The following is a 24,193-nucleotide window of genomic DNA, read 5'->3' as shown; positions in this document are numbered from 1 at the left end:
TGGACGAGCTAGCTTTCAATTCGGGTTGCTAGAGAGATCGTAGAATCCGACTGGATGTTTTTTCTTCCGCTTGCCACGGAGACTGATCCACTCACTGGGACTAATTGGTCTTGCTCTTTTCCTGCGAGGTCCCTGGTCCAACAAGTCCAAATTCCGCCGTGAGCGCCGGCCTGGTCTGATGATCTTGTCTTCGGCGTCACTTTCCTCCAATTCAACAACATCGCGGCATTCATCTTTGGGGTGTCCAATCCTGTTGCTATTGTTCTCAGGGTCCTGGGAGCTATCGGCGGTGGCATCGGTTTCGTCACCCATTGCCTCGCTATGCAACTCATCCATGGTGGATTGTATTCGCTGCATCAGGTCTCTGAACTCCTCCGAAGTGACGCCTGTCATTCGGCTATACATCTCGCTTTGGATCTCTCTGATCATGACTGGAGTTGCTGTGTGTTGGGCGGCCCTAGCAATTTTTTCTCCAAAGGCACTGTTGTTCAACGCATGATTCGCCATAGCTTCGATCTCTGAAGAACTCATGTCCAGGATAAGAGCTTGACGAACGACTTCGGTGTTTTCATCTTCAAGGCCATCTTCCAGCTCCTCCTCCATTTGCCGGGCCTTAATCTCGCTGTCACGGATCGATCCTTCTTCCTTGATGATCGCCTCTCTTAACTGGTTAATTGACTTTTGCACGCAAACAACTTCCTTTCGCTTGACTTGGTACTGGGCTTGAGCTTGCTGGATTTTTTTGTCCATCTCCTCAAGACTTCTTTTTCGTGTTAAAAGAGTCTGCTCTTCCGCCTCCAGATTTTGGCGCAGTTGTACTTCGCGGTCACGGCTGTCACTCAGCTCCTTTTTTGTCTGCATCAATACGTCGCGGGTCGCCTCTTTCTTTCTGTGTTTCCTCTCGATCCGAGACTGGACGTATTGTGCCCATCGATCAGATGACGGAGGGCATACTGGTTCTAATGTGACGCTTTTCGTCGATGTGGATTCTGCGACAGTAGTGGGTGGAGTCGAAGCACAAGCAGCCGTAGTAGTGGACTGGGGTGATGAAGTGCTATCCATTGCGCTATCCATGGCACTCTTCAAGGCGCTATCCATGGCATTCTTCAAGGCGCTGTCCATGGCATTCTTCAAGGCGCTGTCCATGGCATTCTTCAAGGCGCTGTCCATGGCATTCTTCAAGGCGACTGTAGGGGGTTTCACCGAAAAAGCGGGAAATAACAAGGACCAGGGAGATCAGGTTTGTCAGAAAATGAATAGTTGCTTATATCGTCAGTAGGCGTCAGCATTCACAGCACCATGAGGTTGGGATACAGTCAGAAGGAGAGATGGGTGATCTTCTGGGTATGCTGGAATGCCAAAGGCAAACCTCAGAGAGCCCAAAGCAAAATGAAGGTTCGACTCTGTGGGAAAACCGCTAGCTGTAAGCTTCTTCCTTCTGTTGCGGCGCCGACAAGACGTAGAGTTGTGAATGAGTTGTAGATAACTGAGTGTGAGTTGAGTGAACTGTGAGTTACAGGTGAGTTTGACAAGCTGACAAGCCCAGGGCAGCGCTTTCAAAGACTGGGCCTATGTTGACTTGAAGCGGATGTCGACCTCCTGAATTGCAATTCAGTAGAGGTGACGCGAGCAAACCCGTTGCATGCAAAACGTAGGAGGAAGGGTTCGCTTATCTCGAAGGCACCACGAGAACGTGGGTGCTTTCGAGGCCGATCTCTTTGCTCATTTGAATTGAGCCTGTCTATAAAGGTTTATTTCGAAGTCGGGTTTGAAAAGGGGGGTGTTTTGGTAATTTCTGGTGAGTAGTATGCTTCGCTTGTCGGTAGTGGATGCGCAAAACAATCCATGTCCGATGGGTACTCATACCGCCACGTTCTGTATTTTTCAAGAACAGCCTGAGCACATTTCAAAGGCTCGATGCAATGAACTCTCCCTGGCTCTTCAGGTTTTGGGCTCCACAGGCCTTGTGAGTCTGAGAGCGAGGTCATTTGAAATAAGTGACCTGAGAGAGATAGAGAGTCAACCCGATATCTCAACAAGCCTAGGAGGGCCTTCACCATTTGGCCGCTGGCTCCAAGGCAGGATGCTGGCTGGTGCCGGGAAGGAAGGAAGCAAGGACGTTGCCGAAACAAACGCTACTCGCTATCCTGAAGACGTTTATCCGCACCGAGGCGATCTGTCGCTTGCAGGCTTCTTCTTCTTCACAAGTTCAAGACCCTTTCTGCTTGGTTACTCTCTATGTGGCTGGCGGAATGAGAATCTGCCACTTTTTTGTCACTGTTGTCGAATATATCGCCAGCAAACGACGATGTGGTTTGGAGTCCATCCGAGGCGGAGAAAGGCTGAATAGGGGCGGACTCGGAGACTTTGACACTAGACAAGGATTAACGATGTTCCGAAGGTCCATTGACATGCACTTTTGGGGATGCGGCTCTTCATCGAAAAACATTCATTCCAGTCCACGTCCCTCTACCATCACATGTGGACCATCTGCTTGCTTGTTTCCTCGTACATACAGTCCCTATGTCAACTCGGACCCATTTGATGTCTCAAGATGCATCGTTCGATGGTACGATGTACCTCCTGTCGAGTTTCAATCCTCGAGGCGTTCACTTCTCTCGCTGGCGTTTCAATCCCAGTAAAGCCCGCTCCTCCTCCACGACTCCTCCGACCGTCAAATCAGCCAACTAGAAAGTTCACTCGCTTTGCGCCTTTACGACAGTCTGGGGCGCAGCCTTTGTCAGACTCCTCGACGCAATCCTCGTCGGATTCCTCGTCGGAACCCCCTCCGTCTTCTGTGGTGCCGTGGTACCTCCAGATCGAAGATCCCACTCCGCCCGCTCCTATATCACCCTTGCTCGCCTTGCAGGAAATCCCTCCCTTGCCACACGACCCTCCGCCTATTCTGTCACCTGTCCTTACCCACCTGTCAACGCAAATTGGGCTCGATAACCTCACCCTTCTAGACCTCCGGCACCTAGACCCGCCACCAGCGTTAGGCTCTAATCTCCTGATGATCATTGGCACTGCACGCTCCGTCAAACATTTGAACGTCTCTGCAGATCGGTTCTGCCGTTGGGTTAGGAAGGAGTATAAATTGAGACCCTACGCAGACGGGCTGCTGGGGAGGAACGAGTTGAAGTTGAAGTTGAGGCGGAAGGCGAGGAAGATGAAACTGGCGCAGAGCGTGGGTAATACAGTCGCCTTGAAGGATGCAGATGACGGCATCACGACGGGGTGGATCTGCGTAAACATGGGCCCGGTTGATGAGGCTGTGATGCCGGAAACGCAGGAAGATGAAGGCGACGATCAGATGGAGACGGAGGTTGCTGAGGAACAGCGTGCCTCTTCCGCTCCCGACGCCAACACTACCATGACAAGAAAGATGCAGGAGACACTTGCAGAAGACGAAGAGGAGGAATATCACAATCCTGCAGAGACATACATCGGTTTCGGCTCGCGGTCAGACTCGCCACGTATCGTGGTGCAGATGTTTATAGAAGACAAGCGGGTCGAGATGGATCTGGAAGGGCTGTGGGACGTACGAAACACGAGACGAGCACAGAGAGAGGAAAAAGCTAACGTAGAGGCCGAGGCTGCTGTGGGTCGATTACAGCAAGCACAGGACAGGAGAGCTTTTGGTAGCGAGGCGGGTTTGTGAACAGATATCCGCATGGACGAGGGCAGGGCTGCAATAAGAGTACAGAAGAGAGAAAACGTCCAGGTTCAAGAACATCTTAGATCTGGACGAATCCTAAGAAGCATTTGGTGAAGCAAAACCCATGGACTTGATTTGGCCCAAGCCAGACCGAGCTGATTGCATTGTCTCATTGTCGTGAAAGTCGTCGTCTGAATACCGTTGACAAGCCTATGTCATTCCTGTCCTTTCCTGTCCCCTCGTCCCGTACCCATGAGTTCCTGCCGTCCCAGCCAACCAATGCACAACACCTTGGGTATGCTGCAATTTCGAGCCATGGTCAGACTCGAGAATACTCCTCTCCGGACAATGCGGCATGCGTTTGTCGGGTCTCATACAAAACTCGGCCCAAGCATGATGACGCTGAATCTCAACTCCCCTCCGCTCGCCTCTTCCTCCCGCTTCAAGAAGGCTCTAACGCCCAGCTCCTGGCCCTTGTCACTCAACACATCGTCATCAGGACCCAAGAAGCCTCTCTTCAACGGCCCCTTTCGCGACCCATCCATCTCCCACAGGTATCCATCCTTGTCCTTGACGAACGCGACAAAGTGGAGGTCGACGTTCGCTTCGGCCTCGGGGGCTTCCGTGTCGCCCTTGGCCGCGGCCGTCGCGTGCGCTGCTTCGAGTGTGGGGCTGTTGTACAGCAGGTCCGCCCGCGCGGCTGGCTTCAGCGGGACGGCTTCTTGGAGCAGTTTCTCCAGATCACTGCCCTGCTCGATGTTGGACCTCGCCTCGCCGTTGGTGATGGCGTGGAGTAACCCGATCAAGCCGCACGCGTTGCCGATCGTCTGCTTGAACCATATCACGGGCTCCTTGTCGCCGGAACCGGCGTACTCCTCGCGCGACGAATCCTCCTCAGCCCGGAACTTCTCGTACGTGCTCGTGACGGGGAAGACGAGGAGCAGGGCGATGGCCGGCCGCGGCAGGAATTCCAGCAGGGATGGCTCGGTGAGGGAATACACGTCGTGGAATTGCAGGGATTGGGACAGGCCGAGTTCGTGGACTAGGTTGGTCATCACCTCGGGATTGTTCTCTGGTACGTACACACCAGCAGTTAGTGGGGGTTGTTGTCTCAGGGTATTCTTGGTCATTTTCAAGGTATGAGGGGATCTTTTACCGAGAGGGACAAACATCTTTTTCTGGGCCGCTTCCGCCATGGTGTCTGGAGTTGTAGATTGGGTCTCTTCTCACATAGAATGTACAAGACGGTAGGGAACAACAGTGAGGCTTGTGGGCAACATTAAAAATGGGAAGAGTCAGGCATTTGCCAATTGCGTCAACCGCGGGGAGATTCAGGCACCTGAGGGTTTTCATTGGCGGAAGTGCACAGCCTTGCCGGAGTCAGCCTCGTCTTTCTCACGGTGAGGCTGTGAACTCCCCCTCGTTGTTTGCTATCAATTACAGTTGGTAGCGCAGTTCGAAAAGCGCGGTTTAACATCCTTCTTCGGATCGCCCATAATCGTACCATTGGCTCTCATGCTGGAATTTCAACACCTCGTCGCCCCACGACCACCACCCGGCTGTCAGATTCCTCGCAAACAATTCGAGGGCGCTGTACTTTGGCGGGAGCTGCTCTTCCAACAATACCTTCAGACAGGGTTTTCGCGAATGCAAGTCTGGAACACTAGCAACAATTTTTCGCACAGGGTCTTGGAGAGGTTGACCCTTCCGAAATAACAGCAGGATCTCGTACGGCCTCCGCCAGACTCCGTCAAGTTGGCTGACGGGAACTCCTTGGGAAGTTATTTTGATCCATATCCATTCCTCGTGGAGATGTAGATCTGTTGTTTGCATCGTCTGCAATACCCTAGCGCGTATGGAAGACTTGTTAGTGATCCAGATGGCAAGTAGGCCTTCCGGGGCAAGGAAATCCCGGGCAATCCCCACTGCTTGCAGAAATGGATCCTTAGCCTGAGCTTCCGACGTTCTGTACGCATTAGAGTTGCGGACCGAGCGATTGGGCCAGGGGGGATCCATCAGGATGAGTTCAAGATTCTTCTTCTCGGGTGACAGTGCGTGGCGGGCGGAGAGGAAAGAGGGAAACCCGCGTTCGAGACTTGCCAAAATGAACGACGACCCCGAAGGGACAATAAAGTCACCAAGTCCACCAACTTCAACTATCGCGGTTTCTGACCGGATGTTGTAGACGATGGTACCATGCAGATCATCAAGAGCGCGAAACTTGTTGCGTCTTTCTGTGGTGGATAAGACCACAGGTACACCCGTGGAGAACCAGTCAGTGCTCACAGACCACTCTGGAATGCTTGTTTGGGCTGGTGATGGGGACGTCGAGTCATGATGTGAGGTCAAAGCGTGGCGTGGATGGCACCAAACCCCGCCCTGGCCATGCAACTGCGTCCGGATCTCGATCAATGCAGCGTGTATCTCCCTTTGTACGGATTCATGGTAGTGCTGCTCGCCCATGGTTGTTGTGTTGAGCACAGCCTCTCGCTTCGACCCCTTCGGTTCGGTGCTAGGGTAGGGGCTATTGAGAGCTGGAGATGATCGGAGCGTGTAAGGAACTTGTTGGGCATCGCGGATAGATTGCGGGACGTCGATCAGGACAACAGTAGCGGCTTGGTTGCGGTAGAGGATCGCCCCCGACATGATGGGCGTCCAGGTGAAACACTAATGGAATCGAGTTCCACATCGTGGGTTGTTTAATATGGTGGATTGTTTGATCCAACCATGGGGGGGTGTCTTCGGATGTTTGGCACAAGGTTCGAGGGGTTGACACGTTGGGATACGGAGGAACGACACGGTTGAAGACGAACATGGAGACAATACAAAGCCAGTTTGCAGAGACACTAGCCTCCTTTTGGAATGTGTGTAGAAGGGGGACTTCAGGCCTACCAAGGTATGTTTTCCTCCTCCTCCTTCTCCCTCTTTCCTAGGTACTTCTTCTCCTCGAGTAAAACCCCCCAAACTCCAACACAGACCATCATCCAGCTCTCGCACAGATCACTCACACGCCATTGCGCCCATGATGGCCAAGGCTGAGCTTCTCGATGACGAGCCTTCACCCCATGGGCCTGTTATCCGGCCTCTTACCCGGCCTCCATTCCTTTCTTGATCAACCGAAGTTTGCCAAACGCATCACAACAACATTCCTCACGGTGGGTCTGAACTCTTTCCTCGCACGATGCAGGGACTTTCGGAGGATCGTCCCCTAGATCATCTCCTTTTCAGTTGGTGTTCATCATTTGCTCCCTCTTCAGTGTCGGTGGTGTCTACCGTTGAACGCGTGCTACAAGAACCCATATTCACGGTACTTGCCATCGTCCGATCTCTTTGGTCATCTTCCATTGCTACTGGTCTTATATTCTGCAGCAGCACACCCTCGATCTTGTGACTTTTTGAGTAAAGCATGTTACGAGTGATGTTGGATTTCTGGTGATCTTAAAACAACTCCTCTCATGGTTCGACTTTCGCCACCGGAGCGAGTATCAGACATCCTCGAGCCAAACACCGGCAGAAGCACCTCTTCACCCATACTAACATGGCCGAGGAGCCCTGATAGCACGGGCAGATCTGGCATAAGTGCCGGTGGTGCGTTGAACGATGAACAAAATCAAGCCATTCTGCTGGCCTCGCTGATATGCGCTTGCATCAGTTTGGTCGTGGTCTTGGTAACCTTACGATGGTTCCTCATCATGCGAAGGAGCTTCCGGCATCGTCTGGTTCTATACCTCATCATCAGCGACACGTTCAAGGCTGTTTGGTACTTCATCTTTCCAACCGTGGTGTTCGTCAAGGGACCGGTCAACAGCGGTTCGAATTTCTGCCAGGTCAGCGGATTCATGCTTGTGCTTGCCATCGAGTCTTCCGACATGGCCATCCTCATCATTGCCCTGCATTCTATTCTCTACATTCTCAACCCTGGTAGCACTTTGGGGGAAGGAGGACTCTATCGATACCGCCGTTGGACCTACATCATGTGGCTTGGCCCGGCACTGCTGGCAGCATCATTGGCCTTCCTTCACGATAAGGACCCATATATTACAGCTGGCACATTTTGCTACCTCCCCAAACGGCCAATTGGGTATCGACTCGCCCTATCATGGGTTCCCAGATATCTCATCATAGGTGTAATTCTGATCATGTATATCTGGATTTACATCTACGTCCACATCAAATTCCGGGGGTTCGATAACCTCGGCGCGACGAATTCATCACACTACAACTCCGGATTGAGAAACCGATCTGATCTTTCGACCAGGTGTACCGATCCCGAGAGAAGGGCCATTGACCAGTCACCGGCTCTACCCTCCCAAGCCTTCATGTTGCAGACCCAGAATCCGTTCCTCGGAGGCGCTGTGGCACCCGAAGAACGTCAGCCTTGGGATGACGTGAAATTTATTACCTCGAAGCCGCTCCAGAGCATCCCTACTGAAGCTCCTCGAGAAATCGAAGGGAGGAGTATGTTAGCGCGGGGAAGCGAGTGGTCTGGTGAGACCCAGATTCCTCCGGATCATACCCTTGGACCGCTGTCCTCGATTCCTGAGCTGCAGGACAACTCAGCGCTGCCGCGATCTCTGTCCGCTACGAAGGATCAAATCATGGGAACGTCCGTTGTCTGCCCAGTGACCCCGTCGACAACATCCACTGGGCTCAATGACCCTCTCAAAAGAACCAGATTGGCGATACGCAAGCAGCTGCGTTATTTGTTCATCTATCCTCTTGTCTACATTCTTATGTGGAGTTTTCCGTTCGCGTCTCACGCTCTGAACTACAATAACTACTACGTCGCTCATCCTATCTTCTGGCTATCTCTAGTGCAAACAGTTATGCTGAGTCTCCAGGCCGGCGTTGACAGCGTCCTCTTCTCGTGGACAGAAAAGCCGTGGAGGCGAATTGACCCGAATTCAAAATTCTCCATGCCTTTCCTGCGACGGCGAAGCAAGGAATTGCTGCAACGTCGTGGCAGAGGACACCAGGCTCCGCCTTCTGCAGACGAAGGAACGATGCGACAGCCTTCAGCAGGACAGCACCAGCATTGGTGGGAAGCCGAGGGCCGTCGGCGCAACGATAGCGTCTGGCTTGGGACAAATCGACTATCTGACTTTTTCTCACCCATCACCACTCGAGCGCGGTCAAGGAGCCCAGATAAGACCAGAAGGAGTATGCACTCACGGACGCGAAGTTCCGAGCAGGGAACTACGTTTGTTCCCAGGCTGCAGACGATGTTTCCAGCAAAACTTCGCATTCCGACAAGACAAACGTTGTCCCCCGTGGCAATGGAAGGGTTACTGGAAGTGCTGGAGTTGACTTACAAGGCAGAGCAGCGTCTCAACGAGCAGGAGAGTCCGACAAGTCCGACTAGTCCGACTCAAGCCTGATGTGGCCTTGGGAGCATGAGAATATCAGGGACAGATCTTGCTGGAAGAAAATGTACCGTTAGCTTTTACGACCCTTGAGGAATGTCCAGGTTCGGTATGAGGGGCCGACCCTCCGCGAAGCAATATGCCGTGAATAAGCGGTTCTCGCTCTTGAAACAGCACATTGGTTTGACATGACTGTGGCTAGTTCTCGGAAGGGGCTTCGTGGATATGATCAAGGTCTTCATCTGGGCAGCTTTTGATCTACTCACGACGCATTGAAAAGGAAGCCTGGTTAGAACAATAAATATTTCGTAGACCGGTTGTCGCATGCCCTGTTCTTACCTAGGTAATAATAAATAATGGCCGTTGGCTGCTGGGTGGCTGCTCTTCCATCGCCCTCACGCCCCATTGTTCGAGATCCGAGAGGCGAAAACCGCCGAGATTGCAGCGGCCCGGCATCGGAAAAAGGACCTGGCACCCACCGAGCCACCTGGGGCCCTACCTAGAATCACTCCGTCTCCCACCCCCCAGTCACCCATAGTCACCCACAGTCACCTGCAGTCTTTCCTCCCTCGTTATTATTACATGTGCCCTCACTGGCCACCACCACCACCACCACGGCACCACTCTTCCGACGTCACAAAACCCCATGGTTCCCCTCGGCCGTTTCTGTGAACATTGTTCTCCCTCGTGCCCGCGCCTCAAGAGTCATCCTGGTCTAGACATGTTCTAGGATCCTGTGAATGCCTGTTTCCGGTCAAGGCCATGCAGCAACATCATCACATTCCTCACAATCACCAGAGATGGACAGCCGAGGCGCCTCGAGGTTGCTCGAGGAGCCACCCCCGGGCCCTGACCGAAGACTGTTCCCCGACAACGATGCCTCGATAACATTGACCAGACCTGCGTCCCAGGCGCAGAAGCCTCTGGATAAGCACAGCCTTGAGTATATCATACGCTCCGGGCTAGCAGGGGGGTTGGCAGGATGTGCGGTACGTGGACGGCGGCCAGCTACCCTGCTAGGACGATTGCTAACGTGCTGTTGTAGGCAAAAACTGTTGTCGGCCCTCTTGACCGAGTAAAGATCCTCTTCCAAGCTTCCAATCCTCAGTTCGCAAAGTACACGGGCAGCTGGTTCGGCGTGGTGACGGCGATCCGGGATATACAAAAGAATGAAGGGCCCCGGGGTTTATTTCGCGGTCATTCTGCGACTCTTCTGAGAGTCTTCCCATATGCCGGGATCAAGTTCCTCGCCTACGAGCAGATAAGAGCCGGTGTCATTCCGGACAAAACCTATGAAACACCATTTCGCCGCTTTATATCTGGGTCTATGGCGGGCATCACTTCAGTCTTCTTCACCTACCCTCTCGAGGTCATCCGTGTGCGGCTAGCTTTCGAAACTAAGAAGGACTCACGCTCGTCTCTGACGAGAATATGTCGGCAGATCTACCATGAGCAGCCTCCGCAACCAGAGAATCTCGCCGGTCATAACTCAGTTGCAGCCGCCACGAATGCAGCGCAGAAAGCTGTGCCAAAGTCGGGACTTGTCAACTTCTACCGCGGATTCTCTCCGACCTTGTTGGGCATGTTGCCATATGCTGGAATGTCCTTCTTGACGCATGACACGATAGGCGATTTATTCAGACATCCCCTCCTGGCGCCATACACAGTCCTACGCTCAACATCTACGGCCGCAATCCCTCCCGTAGAAACCCGTTCAAATGCCAAGGTCCAACGGCGGGCCCAACTGACTGCCCCAGCGGAGCTCACCTCGGGCGCAATAGCTGGTCTAGTTTCTCAAACCTCGTCTTACCCACTTGAAGTGATTCGGCGGAGAATGCAAGTCGGTGGCGCTATAGGGGATGGCCATCGCTTAACTATTGCCGAAACAGCGCGTCGGATATGGCTTGAAAGAGGCTGGAGAGGGTTCTTCGTCGGTCTCACCATTGGCTATGTCAAAGTCATACCGATGGTCGCCACAAGTTTCTATGTCTACGAACGCAGCAAATGGCTCTTGGGAATTGGTTGATAGAAGGGGAAGTCCATGGATCGTGTTCTGGCCAACCTGGGGAGTCTGGATGCCAACCCTGGTCTACCCGCTATTTTTCCCTTGCAATACCTTGGCCAGAAACAGAGCAGCTGCGCCGTTTCCTCCTCAGGGAAAATGATGGCTCATGAAAATCCCAGTCTCGGGCTGAACTCAAAGAGAAGCAGCCAAGGATTTACGGAAGGCGACAACTGCATGGCACCGACCCGCATAGCGCCGATGAGACCTGGAAAGCCGAACCTGTTTCCCACTATCCAGTACCGCACTTGTTCCTGGGTAAAGGTGGTGGTGGGGCACAGTCGACGGCATACCTTGCACCAATGGTGCCTATATTCATACACCTGTTTTGGGAACAGAAATGGGGTATTCGAGCAGTTTCTCTACGATTCAGATTTGGGGTCAATATCATGACATGGGGAAGTCTGCGCTTCTCAGCCACGGTGAAGCTGAGGCACATGGGTCCCAGCGATGTCCGTACGGGGCTCCTTTGAACCTCTGGGCTGGAAGTTACACCTGGTCGGTGATTATGAGGTCGAAAAGTCTTTGGGCGTTTCCGGACGTGCATCTGGCTCTCGTGTAATGGGCTCTTTTTCGGTTTCTGAAGCAGAACGTTATGCTACATTGGGATGTACAAATTGGCGGGCTTGGTACGGGGTTTCAACCCCCCGCCTGGGATTCTCATATGTTATATATCTTTACCTAGGTATATCATTATCGAGCGAGCGAAGCGAGCGTGGATTATGTACAAAGGCATGTGTCCTCCCACAAAGGCAATTGCTCTGCCGATGCATTTCACATTTGATTGCCCATTTTCCCCCTCCTCGGGGTTTTATATGAAGAATAGACCAAGAATACTTGCATACATACCTAGGGACGTCTACATGCCCGCCTAGGCGATGTAGCGACTCATTCTCTCCTTAACAGGTGATGTTCGAGGTTATCCATGACATGCAAAGGCGGAAAACGGAGGTGGATAGATCTACGGCCCGCGACCCATCACGGCCTTCCTTCCCTTCCTTTCCTCGGCGTGGAACCGGAGCGCTTGGCCGAGGTACCTAGGTACCTTACCTCTACCTCCATACATTCATATCCACGTACTCGGTGCTCTCTCGCACGGGAGCACGAGGTACACGGCCGAGATCAACCAGGGGGCGCACGGGATTGAGCGATCTGGATCAGGGACATGTTACAAAAGTGCAGGTGGTCATGAGTGGTATACTAACAATGTTTTATGACAAGATGTTATCTTTCTTTTTTGGCTTCTTGGTCTAGTTATTGCTTTACCCCCATTCTGGATGGCAGTGGATGCCCTCTTAGAATTCTATAGTCAGTGAGATCATAGGCGTTCCACCCCCGTGGCGTAGGGAGGGTGGTTAAGGATCTCTCTTGTAGTTCCTCCTCAGCATCTCAGCGCGGCGTCTGCATTCTCCCGCATGGACGCTTCCTTGAAAAGTCATGGGTGCATTCCAATGTCACTCGCGCCATGCTGACGAGCTGGGATCACTGTCGTATTTTCTTGATCACTCCCTCCCCAGCCTCTCTCCATCGTCCGCCGTCATTTGGTATGCTGGCTTATAACATTCCTTCCCCTGCTCGTCCGTGTACCGCAACTTCGGATTCTTCACCGTGTCATTGACGCCCCCTAGACTTGTATAGCCCGCGTCGTACATTTCACAGTATCTCAATGGAGCCGCCGTGCCCGCGGTCCCTGAATCTCGCCCATCGCCAGTCGCGCTGCCATTCAAATAACGGCCGATGTCTTGAAGGTGCGGGGAGCGCAAGAAGCACCAGATTTCCGAAAGACGCCAATCAATCACCGGATGGATGCGCATGAACGGCGGCCAATTGTGGTCGGTAGGGTCAAAGTGCGTCAAGTGAGAACCGTGCGGGTCGGTGCGACGGGTGCCGACGAAGATGGCTTTTATGTGCGGGTTGGAAGAGAGGTAGAGGGCAAAGGCGTCGCGGAACGAGATGATTGGTTTGTCTAAAGGCTTCTGAAACGAGTTGTTGGTGGTCTTCTGGTTGGGCGTGACACTTTCGGGTCCTAACCCTGCCAGAGGAGCCGTGATGGGAGGATTGGAATGTGACCTCCGTTTCTTTCCCGGACCGGGATTGGTGGATATATGGGTCAGGTCGAGGTGGTAGAGGCGCGCAGAATAATCGACAAAATCCGAGACGGCGGGGAAGGGATCGGGTGGTTTTGCATAGATGGAGGGAATGGATTTGGGAAACTCTTTCCGTCTGTTGCTGGGCTGCGTGAAATGTGTATGGATGACGGCGAGGTATAAGATGAGAAGAACCAAGCAGTCTTTCCCGCCGTTATAGGAGAGGGAAAGAGTCGAGAATCTGTGTAGCACAATCCGCTGTCAGATCTTTTTGGCTTGGAAAGAAACAGTCGAGAGCAGGATCGGCGGCGGGGTTGTGGCTCACTCATATTCATTCAACGCCTTTTCTATAACTCCCATGGATATCCTCGCCTGCTCTTGTGTACTCCTGGTCACCTCGTCCTCGGGAACCGCAGAAAGAAACGAAGAGACCTGCGCATGGACGAGAGCACAAACATCCTGCAACGAGTGGGAGGCAGGAGGGATGTGGGCGGAGGCGGACGACGAGGATACATCAGCTTCTCCATTGACCGCGGCGAAGGTTCCATTGGCCATGGGGGCATTGGGCGGCAGCGATGTAGTGCTCATAATGGCGCCGACATGTATAAGGAAGGGGTGGCAATTGTGAGGAGGGACACGAGAATAGAGAGCGTGTCACCAGTGTTAAAGCGAGAGACCGAGTTGCCGTCAGTTAGGATCCGAAAGAATCACAGAAAATCGGAGAAAGATGACATCGGGTGGGAGAGGGTGAGTGTGGGGGAAACCCCTGCCTACCGGGCAAGCCTGGCACCCTGGGTACCTGTAGTGAGCCTATGCGAAGGCTTCTCATAGGTACACCCGGTATCCTTCTAGGCACTAAGGTAGTTTTATCCCGCCCGCCGAGATACGGCGAGACGGGTCTCCAAGGCTGACCACAGCCTGTCACCCTGCTGCCGGAGCCTCCGTCCCCGTCGTTGACCGAAGCCGATAGAAAGATAGAGACAGATGGCTCGTCTATCCAGTAAATCACCTTTTGCATTGCCCCGCGGAAAGATATTGGCCCCCACCATCTTGTCGGGGGCAGTCTCCAGGGTATGGAGGATGTATTCATGTTTCGAGTGTATTCAGCCGACCCCCATAAATGCGAGTCCCCCAAACAGCGCCCAAAATCCCACGGCTTGGTCTATCATCCGCCAGCTCAATCGTGACACATCCCAGGGCCGACGGGGTAGTCCGATCTGGCTCGTCATATTGCATGCAAAGAAGAAACAAAACACCTTATACCATCGTCGAGCAACGAGATCAGCCCAGCACCTTCATCTTCTTTTTCTTCTTCCCATCCTCACCCTTCTTGACGCCCTTCTGAAAGTCGCGCCAACTCCCTATTCGCTGCTCTCTGGTCTCCTCCCAGTCCTTCTCGTGATCTCGTTTCCGTTTTCTCTCTTCCAACTGCGCATCCTCTTTCGCCTTCTCACGACCCTCTTCTTGCATTTTGGCCTTCATCTGTCGCCGTCTCCGAGCCTCTGCTTCCACCAGCACTTCCACCGTCTTTTTTCGCCATTCCTGCTTGAACTCCTCTGTTTTCAATTCCTCAGAGTCCACGGTGTACTTGTGCTGTCTGATCAGCAGTTGCCTTGCATCTGCAATGCATTCATCCAGATGCTGACGCTGTTTCTCATCCAGTAATGCAGTCTGTGCCTTCTTCAACCGGTCAAAGGCCTCAGGAGCCGAGGGGTTCTTGGTCTTGTCCGGGTGGATTAGTAGAGACTTCTTGCGATAGACGATCTTAATGTCTGATTCAGGAACTCCAGGCTGGAGGTCTAATACTGCGTAGCTGAAGATGTGTTAGCGGCGTTAACGTGCACTAGGAACTTGAATGCGAACACTTACGCGTCGAGTTTAAAGGCGTTAAGAATGCGGTCGATCTCAGCGTCCTGGTAGCAATGTTAGTCAAATGTACATTTTGTGGGTCAGTAATGCACACCTTATCATACTCCTTCGCTTCTTTTTCAAGCACATCGAGAGCATCGGACTCATCATTAGCCATGGTGGGCTGATAGTATGTAGCTTACCGATGACTGTCAAGATCTTGACCTCTGGGAAGAGTATTTGTGTCAGAAGCAGGTGAGTTGACCGCAAGAGAGCAATAACCTTGACCTCGAATTGGAGATATTGATCGGACGCAACGGCAACTGTCCGTCAAACTCGAGGGGCGATAAAGGCGCAAAGCAGGTCGTGGTAATACGAGACGCTCTTCAATCTACCTCGTACTCGATTGGGAAGCTGTTCCGACAAGGCTTGCCGATGTTTTCCCGTTTATCGATAACCCGCCTCACCACGTGATCACAAAAATAATTTGAGCCGCAACCAACCCGCGCCGCCAAACCTCCACACAACCTTGTCCCAGACGCAGTCTTCACAGTATTGCAATGGGCTCGCAGGGGCACCGGAGAGGGGCAAGGGGCCCGAAGAAAGATTTCCAGAGACCCAAGGTGCTCAAACGGAAACGAGAAGAAGAAGACCTCGAAACCCTTGCACAGCGGGTAGCCAACTTCGATGCGAAATCTGCGTCTCCGCCAGAGAACTTCGTCGACCTCCCATTGTCTCAAGCGACCCAAGACGGGCTCGCAGCCTCGCACTTCAAAACCTTGACTACGATCCAAAGCAGGACAATACCGCTTGCGTTGCAGGGTGCGGATATTCTGGGCGCAGCAAAGACGGGGTCGGGCAAGACACTGGCATTTCTTGTCCCCGTACTAGAAAACTTGTACCGCAAGAGATGGACGGACTACGATGGTCTGGGAGCGCTGATACTCTCTCCCACCCGAGAGTTGGCCATCCAGATCTTCGAGGTGCTGCGGAAAGTCGGCCGCATCCACACTTTTTCTGCTGGCTTGGTGATTGGGGGCAAAAGTCTACAAGAGGAGAGAGAACGACTCGGACGGATGAACATTCTGGTCGCCACGCCGGGGAGGATGCTACAGCACATGGACCAGACGGCGGAATTGGATATTGGAAATTTGCAAATGCTTGTCCTGGACGAGGCGGACAGAATTATGGACATGGGGTTCAAGCAGACCATTGACGCCCTGCTTGAGCACCTTCCCCCGGATAGGCAGACTCTCATGTTCAGCGCCACTCAGACGAAGAAGGTTTCCGACCTCGCAAGATTGAATCTGAAAGAACCGGAATTTGTCTCTGTCCACGAAGCAGCCGATAGCGCTACGCCGTCGTCCTTGCAACAGAACTACGTCGTCACCCCACTGCCAGAAAAGCTCGATACCTTGTGGTCCTTTATCCGTGCAAACGTCAAAAAGAAAATCCTGGTCTTCCTAAGCAGCGGCAAGCAGGTTCGCTTTGTGTACGAAGCCTTTCGGCACCTCCAGCCTGGTATCCCCTTGCTGCACCTGCATGGACGACAAAAGCAAACGGCTCGGGTTGAGATCACTACAAAATATTCAAACAGTAAATACGTATGCTTGTTCTCGACGGATGTCGCTGCCCGAGGATTGGACTTCCCTGCTGTGGATTGGGTCGTCCAGGTTGACTGTCCGGAAGACGCTGACACTTATATCCACCGAGTGGGGCGAACAGCACGGTTCGAGCACGATGGCCGGGCGGTGTTGTTCCTCGACCCGAGTGAAGAAGAAGGCATGTTGAATGCGCTAGCGAAAAAGAAGGTCAGCCCCGAGAAGATGAACGTCCGGCAAAAGAAAATGCAGCAGACCATCCGAAACCAATTGCAGAATATGTGTTTCAAAGACCCCGAGTTGAAGTACTTGGGACAGAAAGCTTTTATAAGCTATGTGCGCAGTGTCCATATTCAAAAGGACAAGGAGACATTCGATCTGAAAAAGCTCGACCTGGAAGCTTTTGCTGCGAGTCTGGGCCTTCCTGGCGTACCTCGCGTCAAGTTCGTCAAAGGAGAGGATGCAAAGGCGAAGAAGAACGCTCCGAGACAACTACTGGCCGCGCTGGAGTCGAGCAGCGATGAGAGTGATGCTGAAGGAGAGCAGCGATCCAAACAAAAACAACGGAATGGAGGAGTCAGGACGAAATACGACCGTATGTTCGAACGGCGCAACCAGGACGTCCTGGCCGAGCATTACACAAAGTTGATTGAGGACGACGAGGAAGATGACGGCAGCGACGACGACGCGGCATCGAAAACAAACGGCGCCGCCACCGCTAATGACGAGGTGGACGATTTTCTCTCGATAAAACGCCGCTTCGAAGCCGGCGACTCGGATCTCGACCAGGACAGCGGTAACGATAGCGACTCGAGCTCGTCAAGAAACCCCTCTCACGCACCCTCGTCAACGAAACGAACGAAAGGATCTTCATCCCTGGAAACCAAAACCATCCAACTCTCCACCAACCCCTCCGCCCCTCCACTAACCATCGACTCCCACCGGCGCGAGAAACTCCTAGCGTCCAAAAAGAAGCTGCTAAAGTACCGCGGCAGAGGATCTCACCTGACCTTTGACAGTGACAGCGACACGCCCAGGGACAAAAAGGCGTACCAGGACGAAGACCAGTTCACGGGCAAGGCGGAGGAGGAGAGGCGGGCGTTTTTGGAAAGAGAGGCCCAGAGAGCGAGGGAGGCGGATGTCGTGGACAAGGAGATCGCGAGGGGTAAGAGGAGGGAGAAGAAGGAGAAAAGGAAGGAGAGGGAGAGACAGCAGCGCGCAGGAGGTGGTGGGGAAGGAGGACGAAGAGAAGGAGACGGAGAGGAAGACGAGGTCGGCGGATACGGCGTCCAACTGGTCCCGTACGAGGATGACGCCGCCGCCGACCTCGAAGCTGCAGAGGACGAGGCCCTTCAAGATCAGTCCTCCCCGACCGAACACGAACCCAAACCCAAACGCCAGAAGAAATGGTTCCAAGACTCGCCGTCTGCGTCCGATGAGGATGACTACACCAAGGGCAAGGAGAAGAAGAAGAAGAAAGGCAAGAACCGCCGCGCCACAGATGGCGGTGCCCAACCGCCGCAGACACTGGAGGATCTGGAGGCCTTGGCCTCTGGTCTCCTCGCGACCGGCTAGATTACAACAGATCCAATTTAGTAAGAAGCACAGTACCCACAAGGCTTGAGAAATGTGTTCGAAAAACAGCCCAGCCAGGAGCCATCGTGATTGTATTTCTACAGGAAACCGCAAAAGCCTCCTTCGTATGACATGTAGTAGACCCATTCCGTTTCCATTGTCCTTCTCGGGCCTCCATTTGCTGTACTTGAGGGCTGTCTCAACTCGTTTCCCCGACAGACCGTTTCCAGAATTCCCAGCTAGGAGGCCGTTACTCCCCTGGGAAGCCCCTTGCTTCATATCCTGGAATCGCCAAATGCCCTGTTATCGTTGTATTCATCACCACAAAAATATGCTGCGTCGTTCGGCCAGGAACCGGGATTTCGTCCAGGATTTAATTCTGTCGAAGCGCCCCGTCTCCTAATCACAAAATGCCACCCACGTGCCGCAGCCGACTTCTCGGTTTCCACGTCCTCTAGACGTACGGATTGGATGACTGCCCCATTTCGCCAACGCCCTCTTGTTGGATTATGCACACATGACGACCCTGCCACAAAAGAAAGTTCATGATTTTTGCCTTTGCATCAAGGAAAGTGTATGGTCATGAGGCCCGTCGCCCGGCCGTTATGGCATACGAACGTGGTTGGCCACGATCGCGACCCATTTCACGTAAATTCTATGTCGTGCTGTTGACCACGTGCGTAGAACGGGTATCAAGACCTTGATATGAGATTCGTTTCGCGCAAGTCGATACCGACCTGCGCACTTCCGACACTAGCTCGAACTTTGTCTTCGCATTCGTGGAATTGTGTCCCTCTGTTCGAAGAGGAACGCGGAGTGTTTCTGCCGTTTCTCATGCTCTTGCATCCGTTAGAAAGGTACAATCAGTGCTGTGTCCAGCACAGACCATTTTGTGCCTGATTAAAATAGTTGTACAGAATTTTAAGACTGGGAGAGAACAGAAGATAATGGTGCAGATTTGACCCTCAGACGCTCGTGGCTTCATTCAACAAAGGGAAAGATTTCGTAGCATATATACCATCAAAGGCGTGGTATTTTCAGGTTTGACCCTTGTCGTCCTCCTCGGCACACGTCAAATTTATTCGTTTCGCGGACCGAGGATGCCCTGGATATCCATCTTCGGTCTTTTCGCATCCGGCTCTTGCGTGCCTTCGTTTCTGCTTCCCTGTTGTCCTCGGGGAGACGGTAGAGTTTGTTGAGGATGCTGCTGCACAATCGCCGGGTCGATCGGGGCGGGCGGGGCGGGAGGTGCTGGTAAGATTGGTGGTAACTGGAGACTGGATGATGTGCTCAAGGGTGGCAGCTGTTCAGAGGACAAGGATGATGGAGGACGCGAGAAAATAGGGTTGGGAGTGTAATACGCAGGTCCCAGCTGCCCTTGCTGGGCCGGGTAGTTGTAACTGCCGCCGTAACTCATCGGTCGGAAGGTGGACTCTGGTTGCGAAGTGTTGTAGGAGGAGGGTGCTTGCCCCGGCATAGGAGCAAGACCGCCGTGATATTGACGAGACGAGGAAGGTATAAATGTCCCTTCTGCCATTGCCAGGCTCGGCGATATTGATGGCGCAGCGTGTAAGGTGAAGGCTGATCTTGGTGCCTGTCCCAACCGAGAAGTAGGGCCAGCATATGGCCTGAGTGGCGCATATCCTGCTGTTGCGGCATATACTGGTGGGTCGCCGAATCTCCTCGACGGGTCGCCCAACCGCCCGGGCAAGGGAGTCAATGCTGCTTCAAAGGGTCGTCTTGCATTCGCATCGTCTGGTTTCAGTGGCGGACGTCCCCGCTTCTTGTGCTCGACATCTACACAGGAGTCCTGGAAAAGAAGAATCATTAGCGCAGTTCCCCATGTGAGAATTCCACAATTGGCGCACCTCTTTGCCGCTCTGTACACATCTCCGACATGGACGACTGCTATCACATCTCAGATGCTTCTTCTTGCAATTTACGCAAGCCGATGCGACGTGCGCTTTGGGTTTTCGCGTAGTGCGTGGTGAAACAGGGCTTAGTGCCAGAAGAGGCGGTGGCACACTGATAGACGCTGAGGGTAAGCTCAACGCAGATTGATGTGAGGTTGGAGGAAGTGGATAGTTCAGCGCATACGGCCCCGGCTGAACAGCAAACTCGGTAATAGTCTCCCCACCTCTTGATATCGCACTTGGTCGAGGACCGCTGGTGTCCAAAGGCGCTATAGGCGAGGCAACGGCTGCCGTCGTCGTGACTGTCGTTGTTGGAGGGGTGTAAGATCGAGATCGCTTCCTTCTTCGACCGGCAATCTGGGCAGGTTCAGCAGGTGGTTCCGGTGGAGGAGAACCGGACATGGGAGGGGTGGGGAGAGATGCCCACACGGGCGCAGCGACTGGCTTCGGCAGAGTGAGGTGCTCTATGGTGAATCTCGAGTTGTCGAGGCTGGATCGGTGTTTCTTGAATGACGGGCAGAGAGGGAACTGAGGTGGGCGTGAATGCTGCATCAGGTACGTTTCTCACTGAGATCGCTCGAAGATCGCATAGACAGCCCGCTCCGCTTTCGCCTTTCACAGATTTTCGTCGACGGAGGAATGGTCCAGTGGCTGCAATGCGGCCTCTCCTTCAGATGTCCGTCCTCAGATACCGTTGCAAACTCAGAGTCGCTCTGCCTCGACCATGTACCAAGTGTACCTCCGACGCTTATTTAGATGTCCGTTGCAAGTGCTTTTGGCTCAAGTCAGTGTACTGCCTCGAGACCCAATGGATTGAAGGAGAAGTTGGACACAACATATCCGCCTAGGGTTGTGTTGCCTACCTGATCAGGTTTGCCAGACTCCCTTCTGGCCCCCAATTCGATATCCAACCAATATTGTCTAAACAGAATGAGAACGAGTACAAATGCCCGTCGTCGAGGGCTTGAAGGATAGAACAGAAGTTTGGACGTCGTCAAGTTCGGGTGAAACCAGAGGGCACGGTGCGCCAGCTGGGCAAGAGCGAATGACTAGGCTTCAATTCCAGAAAGGAGCGTCTGGACTCAGTGGTCCATGGTCCGTGAAGAGTTGAAGTAGTAGGAGAAGCAAGACTAGGCGGATATGATCCGAAAGTCATGACAGGACCAGAGAAGCGAACTCGCTGTGAGAGACGCGGGCCAATGTGGTCGTAGACTTGCTCATTCGTATGCAAGGGCAGCAGCCTCTGGGCCATGCAGAGACAAAGCGGGAACCTGAGCAGCAGACAAATTTCCTCATGTTCGTGAACCGTGACGGCGATCTGCTCTATTGAGAGGCAGTAGACGGAGTACTGACCCAATAGTCCCGGTTAACAGCTCCACATTGGTATGGATGCGCAGCCCACTCGCTCATGCGATCCAGGGATCCAGGAAGCTGAGAAGCTGAAAAAGGTATGCATTAGCTTTTGCATCGGAGCGGACACTTGGCCCCGTCTCCCGCTGTCAATTGCGACATCCTATAATCCGCAGGGTTATGTGGAAGATGTTTCGCCGCCTGTTCGCGACAGCCACGGAGCCATGGTGTGCATCTCTAGGTCGGTGGCACTAGATAGTGGTGTCTCGGCAAGCCAGCGACGCGATGGCACCAGCCACAATCCGCCCCCCAGGCTGGCGGGGAATATGAGGCCAGCTATACGAAATGGCTTGCCCCGGGTGAGCACTGCCTGATTTGCTTCAGAACAGGCGCAGCCAGGCGCAAAGGGTGGCCAACCTGACCAAGCACTCAAAAAGTATACTTGTACAGGTAAGCTTCGCCCGGGTCCGGGCCCCAATGAAAGGATTGTCATGGAAATTCCCCAACACAGGTGGTGCTTTGCAGAGGCCGCGGAAGAAACATTCTGGCATGCCAATCGAGAACCCTCCTGCCCGAACTCCCCCCAAAGGCTCAGGGCTCAAGGTTCTCACCATTGGCCCGCGAAAGGCTGGTTTGGGTAAAGCAGTTGAGCAAGGCCGGCCGTTGAAAACGGAGCCTTGATAGCAACGTCGATTGGCGACGCCTTCACAAACATGGAGAAACAGGGGAGAGACAAGACCAGACGGCTTCTGCCCGAAACGACCGAATCAGCGTCGGTCATTCCCATCATGCAACAAGAGAGGGTAGAGCGCTGGCCCCCAAGCGACCCAGTGCAGGCAAGTTTTTTGCCTTGTTTCGAGGAAGCAGGAAGTAGTTCGCCGGTCTGTGGCCCAGGATCGGCCAGGGGTGAAGACAGAACAGCAATGCTCGCATGAGTCGGGGATCTGATGTCGTTCTGCCAATCTCAAGGTATTGACTATCGGGCTGCATTTGGCCAGAAATAGTTCAGCTGTACCACCCGATGACGCGCTACGAACCTCCGCGGTGGGCTCCGGGTCCCACAAATCCTACTGACAAGCTGGAGAGTTACTGAGACCTTTTTCTTTTGGTTATTGTTGCTTTGGCGTCAATCCGGGCTTGGGCCTTTTAGACATCCGTGGCGGGGGCCCGACGTGGATTCAATAATGATGAGCAGAAACCCTTTGTTGACCCTGTTGGGTCTTCTTTCTCCTCGAGTCCTCGCCATCATCATCATCATCATCATCATCATCAGCCACCGCATTTCCAGGGTTAGCAGGGGAGCCCAGCCGATGGAATAGCCGCAATCGATAAAGGGATCTTCCTTCGATTCCATTCCTCGTAGGACACAGAACTCTTTGCCCCTTTTACTTCTTTCTTTTTCCCCTTCGCTCGGGAGATGCCAGGCAAGCTGACGCTTGGATGGCAAGCTATATTGGCGTGCATGCCTGTGCATCTTTGTGGCTGATGTCGCCCCGATCTCAGTCTTGCTTCTGCCACAAATACTCGAGGGTCTTGTCGCTTGTATTTGCCATTGATGTCGGTTTCCCTACGAATTGGCCTTGTGATTGGCTGTCAGTGCCATTGGGGTGGCTAGAATCATATGTTCAAGATGGCTTCTGCTTGCTTCAGCCAGACCAGGGGTTTCGGATCAATACCGATGGATCCCGAAGTTAGAGAGGAATCTCCTGTTGGTTGAGACATTTTGCGCTGGTTTCTCGCTTGGTTGTAATCTTCCGGCTGGGCTGGTCCTGCACTCCCTGTTTGGGACTCCCTGGAGGATAGGCCCCCAATGGTATGAATTTTGTTTATCCTCGGCCATGTGGGATATATTCTCCTTAGGTGTTCCATAAATAATCCTGTCGCGGCAGGAGGCGAGTGACCGTCGCGTGCCCCTGGGTTGGAAGAAATCCACTCTTTCTACGGAGGACGGAGCACGAGGGACTTGTTCAATACCTAGGTATCGTCGCTCGTACTCGAGCTCGTGCTGGTAGGAATGGTGGTACTAAGCCGGAACGGAGGTCATCCATGTTGGTTTGTCTTCCTATTCTGCGGGAAGTGGTCATCCTTGGACCCTGCCCACCAACACGGTGTCGGGGTTGACATCTCATATCCGGTAGCCTATAAGGACCCCTGACATGACATTCCATGGTTCAAGCATGCCAGTCAACTGGGGTTACTCATGCAATTGCATGCATGCCCAGATGGGAGAAGGACCACCGCAAATAATATCAACCCGGGTCTTGCCAGTTCGACGGTGATCTCATTTTGTGTTCAATAGTTAAAGTGCTGGAGAACAGCCGTCGATCAAGGCACTATTGGTTTCTAGTTGGGGGAGAGATCGCCGTTAAACTTCTGGCTTCAGGCCGGGCGCACCAGGTTTCCGAAGACGGCGCCTCAAAAGCCTAGTTGGGATCGATGACGGACAAGCGAGAAAGAGGCTCGATCCGCCAGGGTACTTTTCGGGTCTTCAGTTATTCTCCGCAAAAGCTCCGTCCAACCTGCGATGAAGTTGACAGGTTTGGCGTCGATCCGTGGCGAGTTTGCACAGGCCATACAGGTTCAAGTCTCGTTTGGTTTTCGCTCAGGTGAGATTCTGGAAAAACGGTGCAGAAGGGGGCCAGTTCCAAGATCCCTACATATGTAATTTCGAACCCGCGTAGACATGTTCAAGGGCTCGGGGTTAGTACTGTGGGAGCAATTCCAACGGCGAAAACT

At 53.3% G+C, this 24,193-nt stretch overlaps 10 protein-coding genes across 10 annotated transcripts; 4 read left to right on the top strand and 6 right to left on the bottom strand.

Annotated features, from left to right (window-relative positions):
* Positions 1-15: 15 nt before the first annotated feature.
* On the bottom strand, positions 16-1,170 carry Z520_01900 (uncharacterized protein; the record flags this gene model as incomplete). Its single annotated transcript, XM_016772414.1, has 1 exon — positions 16-1,170. One exon carries the CDS (start codon positions 1,168-1,170, stop codon positions 16-18), a length of 1,155 nt encoding a protein of 384 aa, XP_016635884.1.
* Positions 1,171-2,554: 1,384 nt separating this feature from the next.
* Z520_01899 (uncharacterized protein) lies at positions 2,555-3,661 on the top strand (the record flags this gene model as incomplete). Its single annotated transcript, XM_016772413.1, has 1 exon — positions 2,555-3,661. One exon carries the CDS (start codon positions 2,555-2,557, stop codon positions 3,659-3,661), a length of 1,107 nt encoding a protein of 368 aa, XP_016635883.1.
* A 368-nt stretch (positions 3,662-4,029) lies between these two features.
* Positions 4,030-4,854, bottom strand: Z520_01898 (uncharacterized protein; the record flags this gene model as incomplete). Its single annotated transcript, XM_016772412.1, has 1 exon — positions 4,030-4,854. The coding sequence occupies one exon, from the start codon at positions 4,852-4,854 to the stop codon at positions 4,030-4,032; it is 825 nt and encodes a 274-aa protein (XP_016635882.1).
* A 274-nt stretch (positions 4,855-5,128) lies between these two features.
* Z520_01897 (uncharacterized protein) lies at positions 5,129-6,304 on the bottom strand (the record flags this gene model as incomplete). The annotated part of the gene is made up of 1 exon (XM_016772411.1): positions 5,129-6,304. The coding sequence occupies one exon, from the start codon at positions 6,302-6,304 to the stop codon at positions 5,129-5,131; it is 1,176 nt and encodes a 391-aa protein (XP_016635881.1).
* An 809-nt stretch (positions 6,305-7,113) lies between these two features.
* Positions 7,114-9,036, top strand: Z520_01896 (uncharacterized protein; the record flags this gene model as incomplete). The annotated part of the gene is made up of 1 exon (XM_016772410.1): positions 7,114-9,036. The coding sequence occupies one exon, from the start codon at positions 7,114-7,116 to the stop codon at positions 9,034-9,036; it is 1,923 nt and encodes a 640-aa protein (XP_016635880.1).
* Positions 9,037-9,821: 785 nt separating this feature from the next.
* Z520_01895 (uncharacterized protein) lies at positions 9,822-11,047 on the top strand (the record flags this gene model as incomplete). The annotated part of the gene is made up of 2 exons (XM_016772409.1): positions 9,822-10,010; positions 10,067-11,047. 2 exons carry the CDS (start codon positions 9,822-9,824, stop codon positions 11,045-11,047), a joined length of 1,170 nt encoding a protein of 389 aa, XP_016635879.1.
* A 1,538-nt stretch (positions 11,048-12,585) lies between these two features.
* Z520_01894 (uncharacterized protein) lies at positions 12,586-13,758 on the bottom strand (the record flags this gene model as incomplete). Its single annotated transcript, XM_016772408.1, has 2 exons — positions 12,586-13,411; positions 13,496-13,758. The coding sequence occupies 2 exons, from the start codon at positions 13,756-13,758 to the stop codon at positions 12,586-12,588; spliced, it is 1,089 nt and encodes a 362-aa protein (XP_016635878.1).
* Positions 13,759-14,451: 693 nt separating this feature from the next.
* On the bottom strand, positions 14,452-15,196 carry Z520_01893 (uncharacterized protein; the record flags this gene model as incomplete). The annotated part of the gene is made up of 3 exons (XM_016772407.1): positions 14,452-14,983; positions 15,040-15,083; positions 15,134-15,196. The coding sequence occupies 3 exons, from the start codon at positions 15,194-15,196 to the stop codon at positions 14,452-14,454; spliced, it is 639 nt and encodes a 212-aa protein (XP_016635877.1).
* A 382-nt stretch (positions 15,197-15,578) lies between these two features.
* Positions 15,579-18,194, top strand: Z520_01892 (uncharacterized protein; the record flags this gene model as incomplete). Its single annotated transcript, XM_016772406.1, has 1 exon — positions 15,579-18,194. One exon carries the CDS (start codon positions 15,579-15,581, stop codon positions 18,192-18,194), a length of 2,616 nt encoding a protein of 871 aa, XP_016635876.1.
* A 1,078-nt stretch (positions 18,195-19,272) lies between these two features.
* On the bottom strand, positions 19,273-20,509 carry Z520_01891 (uncharacterized protein; the record flags this gene model as incomplete). The annotated part of the gene is made up of 2 exons (XM_016772405.1): positions 19,273-20,004; positions 20,063-20,509. The coding sequence occupies 2 exons, from the start codon at positions 20,507-20,509 to the stop codon at positions 19,273-19,275; spliced, it is 1,179 nt and encodes a 392-aa protein (XP_016635875.1).
* Positions 20,510-24,193: the final 3,684 nt, after the last annotated feature.

This window comes from Fonsecaea multimorphosa (assembly GCF_000836435.1).
Source record: "Fonsecaea multimorphosa CBS 102226 unplaced genomic scaffold supercont1.3, whole genome shotgun sequence".
Classification (NCBI taxonomy): Eukaryota; Fungi; Ascomycota; class Eurotiomycetes; order Chaetothyriales; family Herpotrichiellaceae; genus Fonsecaea; species Fonsecaea multimorphosa.
The sequence above is the reverse complement of the archived record's forward strand: the minus strand, read 5'-3'. Positions and strand labels throughout refer to the sequence as shown.